The sequence below is a fragment of the Pezoporus flaviventris genome, unplaced genomic scaffold (assembly GCF_033815535.1).
Source record: "Pezoporus flaviventris isolate CSIRO_AGI_PZ_B2104156 unplaced genomic scaffold, CSIRO_AGI_Pfla_v1 ptg000228l, whole genome shotgun sequence".
NCBI classification, from domain to species: domain Eukaryota; kingdom Metazoa; phylum Chordata; class Aves; order Psittaciformes; family Psittacidae; genus Pezoporus; species Pezoporus flaviventris.
The window spans coordinates 1,030,631-1,039,786 of NW_026892776.1; the positions used below are offsets into that span (position 1 = coordinate 1,030,631).

The following is a 9,156-nucleotide window of genomic DNA, read 5'->3' on the forward strand; positions in this document are numbered from 1 at the left end:
TGGCCACCATAATCCCACCCAGTTAATCACAGTTTTAGGATATTAAAACAGGTCTCACTATATTAAAACAGGTCTCACTATAGCCTGAGTTGTAACTCCTCCATCCCCAAAGGGCTGCATGGGGTTTAGCTCTGTTAAAGCCAACAGTCACTGGGTGAAATAACAGCAATACACAGTAACTTGGCTGATCCTTTTTAGCCACCAAACCTTGTTCCTTAGTGGCCAAGCAGGACCGTTGCTAAATCCACAGCAAGAAACGAGAAATAGCTCCTGTAGTTTTGGGTGAGAAGTTCAATTCTCACTTCCCCATCTATCAACCACAATGACTGCTCTCGGAAGACGTGCTGCTTTTAGGAACCGGACTGCCGCAGGCAGAGAGGATCCCAGGGTGTTTGGGTTCCTGTCGTGCTTGGTGCTGGGTACCCTGCTAAAGAGAGGCATCAGTTATCCCTACGGGGCTCTCAGCGATGCTCTGTACCTGTGCTGAGGGCTGAGCAAGCGTCAGTGTTTAGACAGCATTCAATTTTCCTCCCTCTTCCAAATTTCAGTGTTTTTCTCATTTTCTGCAGCCGTGAGCACAGCGCAAGGCTTCTGGTGCAGGATTTAAATAGACTCGAGGTGGGAGGCGAGAAATATTCCCTTAATGTAGAGAGAAACTGAGGCACGGAGAGATTGAAGGATTCACTCCACGGCTGAGTTACACATGGAGTCTGACTAACACAGGCACAGGGATGCTGCGTGCTCTAGAGCTGGAGCACTAAATTCATGCTGAGCAATGAAGATGCAGGTCCCGTCCCTCCTTCTGCCTCCATGGGTGGCACCGGTGGAGAATTTGTGTTATCCCAGCTGTTATCCCAGAGCTTTTGTGCCTCGTAGAAGAGATGGAACGCCAGATTTCTGGGAATGGGGTCACTGACCCCATCCCGGTGTACACTGGGATAACATCACTGCTCTCCTGGAAGGATGTGAGACCCAGGGACTGCGGGATGCTCCCATCTCCTGTCTCCATGAAGGAGAAGGTGAGGACGGCAGGACTGCCCAGGCTGAGCCTGAAGTTGTGTTGCTTGACTTATTCCCCAGTTGCTAAGCAAATATTCCTAATTAAATCAGGGATAATCTGCAGGGGAAGAACCAGTTGAAAGCTCAGGGAGGGCTGAAGGTGGCTGAAGCAACCAAACCAGAGCAGGGTTAGAGCATCCATCCATGTGTTTTAGTTGCGTAAGGTACATTTTAGCTGTATAGGCTCCAAGTTAATCTTGCAAAGTTGGGTTGATGCTGAACTCTCTGACACCAACATTCCTGTCTGCAAAGGCTCTGGGCAGTGATCAGTGACCCGAGTGACAGCCTGGAGCCTGGATCTGTAACGTTTGTCTATGGTATGAGCAGCAGAGGTAGAGCTCATGTTTCATGAGAAACCCTGTCAGTGGGTTAATGCTGTGCTGCCTCTATGGAGCAGTTGGGGCTTTGTGTGCTCCCTGCCATGGGAGGAGAGACACTGCATTTACAGTGCATTAAGGTATTACTGTCACAACCTCTGAGCTGAGAGGTTTCTGATCCTCCGAAATGAGGAGGAACAGATTTGTCCCAGATTTCTCATTGGAGGCAGGTTCCCATTCAAGCAGGAGGAGGGAAGAGCAGGGAAGATGCTGCTGCAGCACCAGGTGCTGAACCCCTCTGCTCAGCTGCCTGGTGCTAAAGGGGGGCAAGGAGAGGTTTGGTGGGAGATGGACAACCCCAAAAGGCTGCTTGAGAAGCGATGGGGTTCAGCAGGAGGGAGGCGAGATGTCAAGGAGGAAGCAGGGAGCTAAAGCAGCCCCGTGCCAGGGAATAGCTGGGGGTTGGGTTGAAGGTCCTGAGCTGTTTGCGCTTTCAAACTTAAACAGGGGAAGTTCAGGTTGGATCTAAGGCAGAAGCTCTTCCCTGTGAGGGTGCTGAGGCGCTGGCACAGGGTGCCCAGAGAAGCTGTGGCTGCCCCATCCCTGGCAGTGTTCAAGGGCAGGTTGGACACAGGGGCTTGGAGCAAGCTGCTCTATGGAAGGTGTCCCTGCCCGTGGCAGGGGTTGGAGCTGGAGGAGCTTTAAGGTCCCTTCCAACCCAAACCATTCCATGACTCTACGATTCTGTTTTGTGCTGCCCTGCTCCCCTCGGAGGGATTCTGGGGGGATCCCTCATAGTCCAGGTCTGGCTGTGGGAAGCGGGAAGCTGTGTGACCCTTCTGCTTTGAAATCCACCCTGAGAAGGCCATTAAAGAGGGAAAAGAGTGATGTTTGCTCTGCTGCTTTGTGCAAACTGCTTCTGATGTTACAGGTCATCGCCTAGAGCATTGCACAAGGGGGTTTCTTAAATGGCTGTTAGGAATGAAATCACATTTGTTGAGACCAGATGCAGCAGGAGACCTGGATGGAAAAGCAGAGGGAACCAGGCAGTGGGAGGACTGGGACCTGTTGCATTAGACGCAATTAAGCTGGTGGTGGCTGATGCCACGCAGGAGGTGATGCTATTGCTGTACCCCTGACACTGAACCAAACCTTGGCTCATGACAGGACCTCAGGAGAAGGAAGCAGCTGAGGGGACTTCACCAGGGAGGAGGTGATGCCGCTGGCCTGGAGCAGGTTCACTGGCTTTGATGGGATCATGGGAAGCAGCAGAGGAGCAAACAGGGCCAGTGCCTGGGGCCAACGGGCTGTAGCCCCTGGAGAAATCCTTTGAGGCAGTGAGATGCCAAACCAAAGCTGCCCAGAGCTCAATGGTTATTGTGCTGTGCTGCAGCTGATGGGGGTAAGGACTTAATCCTCCTCCTGGTTTTAAGGGAAGGGCTTTTCCTAGCAGCATGAGAGGGGTTTGTGGCCGTTTCTGAAGAGTTTGCCCCTACTGAGATCCAAACTGTTGCTGTTATGGAAGTTGCCTCCAGCCTTTTGTCATCACTAAATATTCATGGTTGAAAGCAGCCGTGTTTGTTTGCCTTAGACCAGATGACAGTGATTTATTGGCAGGAAACCTGGCAAAGAGATGAACCAGACAAGTTTTCCACTTCTACACACGTGGATGTAGTGAGATGATGTCTATTTCATGGTTATGAAACCTGCGGGAGATAGGGCCTCACACTTGCATGTGAACTGTTGTTTCCAGGCATTTTTCTCAACCTGCAAGCATCAGGAGCAGCTCAAGGGTTAATCATAGAACCCCAGAATCCCAAACTGGTTTGGGTTGGAAAGGACCCTAAAGCTCCTCCAGATCCAACCCTGCCACGGGCAGGGACCCCTTCCATAGAGCAGCTTGCTCCAAGCCCCTGTGTCCAACCTGGCCTTGAACACTGCCAGGGATGGGGCAGCCACAGCTTCTCTGGGCACCCTGTGCCAGCGCCTCAGCACCCTCACAGGGAAGAGCTTCTGCCTAAGAGCTCATCCTGGCTCCCCTTTTAGGTCCGAAAACTTAAATGTCCCCCCTGAGCCTTCTCTTCTCCAGCCTGAACCCCCCAGGTCCCTCAGCCCTTCCCCATCACACTTGTGCTCCAGGCCCTGCACCAGCTCCGCTGCCCTTCTCTGGCCCCGCTCCAGCACCTCAATGTCTCTCCTACAGTGAGGGGCCCAGAGCTGAACACAGGATTCGAGGTGCAGCCTCACCAGTGCCCAGTGCAGGGGCACAATCCCTGCCCTGGCCCTGCTGCCGCACTGGTGCTGGTATAGGCCAGGATGCTGGGGGCTTCCTGGCTGCCTGGGCACAAGCTGCTCGTGTTCAGCTCCATCACTCAGCACCCCCAGCTCCCTTTCCAGCCGCTCTTCCCAAGCCTGGAGCGTTACAGGGGGTTGTTGTGGTCCAAGTGCAGGACCCAGCCCTTTGCCTTCTTGAACCTCATCCCATTTGCCACAGGCCATGGATCCAGGCTGTACAGATTCCTCTGCAGAGCCTTCCTATCAAATAGCAATGGCAGCACGGCCTCTTTCTAACTCTCATGGTCAAGCTCTTTCCCAAAGCCAGGAGCAAACTGAGCTGCTCAAATCCCACTTGGCATGTGGATGGGCATTAAAGCACTTCTGCTGTTGGGGTGTGGGAAAACAGGGAACCACTGGGGGTGGAGGGATCAGAAGTTGTCCCTGGAGCACATTTCCAGGGGATGCAGTATTTTCCAGCACTGGCTCCTGCAGAGCCAAAAAAACCCAACCCTTTTGACCAGAATTGAACTGTTTCCATCAGATCAACTGAAGGGAGGAAACAGCAAAACTCAGAGCCTTTTGGCTTCCTTCAGGAAACCTGAAATGCAGGTTTGGGATCAGGCTGAAGGCTGGCTCAGCTTCACTTCTCTTTTCCCAGGGGGTTGCACACACACATACGTGTGCAAACACACACATGCACATGCATGTTTACACACACACGTGCATGCAGACACAGGCACACGCTCTGTCTTCTGTACAGCAAACAAATACCCCAGCACCAGTCAAAACACTGATTCAGAGCAACTGTTGATGGCTGTGGCTGTGGCTGCAGCTTTCCCTCACCCACAGCCCCACCACGGCTGGAAACAGGGAGTGGAAACCAACAGCAGACACCGAAATGAAGAAGAAAAATCACATTTCCCCTTCCCATGGGAAGGGCAGGAGCGCTCTTCCCAGGCAGTGCTTCTGCCAGGGATGAAACCTCTGCCTGCTCGCAACGCGCTGAGCACCAAAGGATGCTCCGGGAGCTTGGCAGTGGGAAGGGTGCTGTGGGGCAGCGCCGGGTGCTGTGGGGCAGGTCTGGGTGCTGTGGGGCAGGTCTGGGTGCTGTGGGGCAGGTCTGGGTGCTGTGGGTGTCTCTGTAGCCGTGACTGATCGGGGCGGCGCCAGCGCTGGGGGCGGACTATTTGAGCGGAGCCTCCGCTCCTCAGAGCAGCGGCCGCCGCCGGAGCACTTGAGCGGCGGCTTCTCGCTCTCCGCCCGCAGGAGGAGGAAGAGGAGGAAGAAGAGGAAGAAGAGGCTTCGCTGCCGCCTCTCCGCTCCTCCGCCCCTCTTCCCCTTCCGCCCCACACCTTTATGGACGAGCGCCGGAGCTTGCTCCACTCTCCGGCTGCCTCCTCCTGCAGCCGCCATCCGCGGGGCGGCTCGACCAGCAGCCACCACAACCTGGGCTACACCGAGCCGCTGCCCCCCGCCGCCCCGCAGCCGGCCCCCGAGCAAGAGGAGGGAGAAGGTGACGAAGGGGAGGAAGGCAGCATGACCGTGGTGGGAGGAGGCGGCGGCGGCGGCGACCCTTTGCTGGAGGAGCCGCAGCAGCATCCTCACCCTGCGCTCGGGGGGGACCGCTACGAGCACCCCCAGGCTCCGGCCGCCGTCCCCACGGGTCAGCCCGCGGGCGGGGGGGAGCACGAGTGCTGCGAGCGGGTGGTGATCAACATCTCGGGGCTGAGGTTTGAGACCCAGCTGAAGACCCTGGCGCAGTTCCCCGAGACGCTGCTGGGGGACCCTCGGAAGAGGATGCGCTACTTCGACCCCCTGCGCAACGAGTACTTCTTCGACCGAAACCGGCCCAGTTTCGATGCCATCCTCTACTACTACCAGTCGGGTGGGCGCATCCGGAGACCCGTCAACGTCCCCATCGACATCTTCTCCGAGGAGATCCGCTTCTACCAGCTGGGGGAGGAGGCCATGGAGAAGTTCCGGGAGGATGAGGGGTTCATTCGAGAGGAGCAGCGGCCGCTTCCCGATAAGGAGTTTCAGCGCCAAGTGTGGCTCCTCTTTGAGTATCCCGAGAGCTCTGGGCCAGCCCGAGGCATTGCAATCGTCTCTGTCCTGGTCATCCTTATCTCTATTGTCATCTTCTGTCTGGAGACCCTGCCAGAGTTCAGGGATGACCACGACTATGAGGGAACTGGGGGGACATTTGGGATGGGTGGTGGTCCTCTCCAACCTGATGTCTTCACCAACTCCTCATCCCCGGCTACTTCCATGGTGTCATCCTTCACCGACCCTTTCTTTGTGGTGGAGACTTTGTGCATCATCTGGTTCTCCTTTGAGCTGCTGGTCCGTTTCTTTGCCTGCCCTAGCAAGGCCACCTTCTCCAAGAACATCATGAACATCATTGACATTGTGGCCATCATTCCCTACTTCATCACGCTGGGCACCGAGCTGGCTGAGAGGCAAGGCAACGGCCAGCAGGCCATGTCCTTGGCCATCCTCAGAGTCATCCGGCTGGTCAGGGTCTTCCGTATCTTCAAGCTGTCCCGGCACTCCAAGGGGCTGCAGATCCTGGGGCAGACCCTCAAGGCCAGCATGCGGGAGCTGGGCTTGCTCATCTTCTTCCTCTTCATCGGCGTCATCCTCTTCTCCAGCGCCGTTTACTTCGCAGAAGCTGATGACCCCAGTTCAGGTTTCAGTAGCATCCCTGATGCCTTCTGGTGGGCAGTGGTGACCATGACCACAGTGGGCTACGGGGACATGCACCCCATCACCATTGGGGGCAAGATCGTGGGGTCTCTCTGTGCCATCGCTGGGGTCCTGACCATCGCCCTTCCCGTGCCTGTCATAGTCTCCAATTTCAACTACTTCTACCACCGGGAGACAGAAGGTGAGGAGCAAGCCCAGTACATGCACGTCGGGAGCTGCCAGCACCTCTCCTCCAGCGAGGAGATGAGGAAGGCTCGCAGCAATTCCACCCTCAGCAAGTCTGAGTACATGGTGATCGAGGAAGGGGGGATCAACCACAGTGCATTCAAACAGGCTGCCTTTAAAACAGGCAACTGCACAACCACGAACAATCCCAACTGTGTGAACATCAAAAAGATCTTTACGGATGTTTAAAAATCAGCACCCCCCCCTCCCCTAACCCGAACCCAACCAAACAGCAACAAAATCTGAGGGTGAGGTAGAAAATCAAACCAACAATAACGATGCAAAGTGACTGTGTCCTCGGTGTCGTGTGGAACATGCACCATCGTCGGTCTCTGTGTGCCCTCGGGTTTAGACGTTTGTTTTTTTAGCTCCTTCCTTTCTAAAGAGCCAAATAAAGATCTCAGATTCTCCAGAGGACGGCGCAAAGGTAAAAGAGGAGGAAGATGAAGACAAAACCCACTCGCTGCCCAAACAAGTGGTTGTTCTGCAACGTGTTGCAGGGCTGCTTTTGTTTTCTCGGCTTTGGGGACCTCTCGCTTTGCTCCTGGATTTCTCCCCCTCTTTTCCTAAGGCAGCGTGTAGCTGATTTCCCTTCCATCACATAAACTCACTTGTTGGATTAACAGCCCAGGACTGGGTGGGGAGACAAGGAAATCATGTTGCAGAGCGTGCTGGAAGGGGGGGTGGGAGGAAATGACCATTTAATTTTGCAGAGCCTCCGTTACCACATTGCTAAATGATGCTTCACATCAAAACGTGATGTGCTGCTACGGGCACATCACAGATTCCCTTTCTCCTTCTTTAGATTGTTCAGGGAATCCTAATCTGATCGGAGACCAAGGGCAGTCACTGCTGATTGAAATAGAGAAAACCAGCCCCCAAACCCTCATTTTCTGTTCTTAATTCCCTTCCTCTGTAACCCTTTGGTATCATTTCATCCAGCATCAGATCTGTGGCTGTGCAGCGGGTCTGGGTACAGGGAGGAGGGAGGTGAAAGGGGATGGTTACAGGAGCTGACGGTGCACAGGGAGCGATGCTGACATGGACCAGGGGATGCAGGATCCATGATGGGCTCCTCTGCAGCCTCCAACAACCCAGCTGGAGACAAAGGGATATTTCCTCCTTGTGTTTTGGGTTTGGGAGAGATGCAGCCGCTTATCGCAAGGAGATTAAAGTGGCAAACACGCCTTCCAGCGGAAGTCACTGATTCGGACAGGAGTGATGCAGTTGCCATGGCGACCCTGGTTTCCTGGGAAACCCCCAAAGGTTGTCATGGCATCCCTTCTCCCATCCCCCCTTGGGCCTCGCTCTTCCCGCAAAAAAACCTTTCCAGATGGTTCCAGCCCCGTCATCCCTCAGGACCCCGCAGCTCGGCCACGCGACGTGACCCCATCCCAGCACTCCATTCCCAGGCCATGGCCACGGTGTGCCTTCCCTCTGCTGAATAAAGCTCCCACAGGCAATAAGCACACCCCAGACCCAGCGCTCCCTGCAGAGGAGCTCACACCTTGGCACTGAGATTTGGGGATAGAGCCTCATCTGCAAGCACCGAGAACAGCCTAGAGCTCGCCCTGCACCCCATGAGCCCTGGTGTATTCCCTAAATCCCATGTGAAACGGCTTCGAGCAGCAGTCGGGAAAGCTCGGCTGAGGAACTCCATCAGCTTTTGGAAACCAGATGTGTAAAGAGCAGGATGGAAAAGTAACCAACCCCCCGCCGGGATAAACACACCGGCTTCATCCTTACGTGTGCACCAGGGGCCACGGGACATCTGATGGGATCAGGTGAGCTTTGCACGGGGTAGTGTTTAACAGCACCATGAGGTAATGTTGGCTTTGGGGACAAACCTCGTGCTTTCCACTGCTTAGCTTTATTTTTCCACTCCCCCTCCTGCTCTGGGATATTTCTGTGTTGAAGTGGGATAACATCCCCTAGCTCCTCTGATTATATTGGCTTTTTTAGTGCTACACACAGGAGGAAAACCCTGCTGCTTACTTTTTTTGTGCAGCTGGATTTCTTCAGTTCTGGTGCTAAAAAGGTACTTTGCAGCCGTTTAATGCTTCAATCTGACCCCTGCCGTCGAAGCAGGCTGAAGGCAGTGCCTTGGCTTCGGCTCTGCTCTGTTCTGCTGGGGTTTGGGTTGAATAAAAGCAGTTTCCCTCAAGGCAGTGTCCTGCACAGGGCTGGTAAATACCTTCTATGAAAAGGGAGATGAGTCAAACCTTTCTCATGTGTGTGGAAAGGGGAATTTGTCCTGAGGGATGCTGTCCATGCCGGAATCAGAGTTTAGCTGGGATTTTAGCCACACTTAAAGGATCAGAACAGTTTATAGCACTCTGCCTTAACCCCAGTCAATAAACCCCTTATAACCAGGGAAAACATCAGAGCAGCCTCTTGACTAAATGTGACAGCTTTATTTGAGTTACTGTAGTTTTCAATGATCTAACAAATGGTCCTTATGAGGGAGATGCTCTGGAGCATTTCAGGAGGTAATAAACCTGGGATCCCTTCTGGGACAACTGGGAACACCCCAGAGTGCCTTTTCCCTACACTGCCAGACAGTCATTCCTGC

At 54.3% G+C, this 9,156-nt stretch overlaps 1 protein-coding gene across 1 annotated transcript; it reads left to right on the forward strand.

The window, feature by feature from the left end:
• The first annotated feature begins 4,675 nt into the window (after nt 1-4,675).
• Nucleotides 4,676-7,771, forward strand: LOC133262999 (potassium voltage-gated channel subfamily A member 3-like). The gene has a single exon (XM_061442542.1). It carries the CDS (start codon nt 5,010-5,012, stop codon nt 6,771-6,773), a length of 1,764 nt encoding a protein of 587 aa, XP_061298526.1. The 5' UTR covers nt 4,676-5,009; the 3' UTR covers nt 6,774-7,771.
• The last annotated feature ends 1,385 nt before the right edge of the window (nt 7,772-9,156 follow it).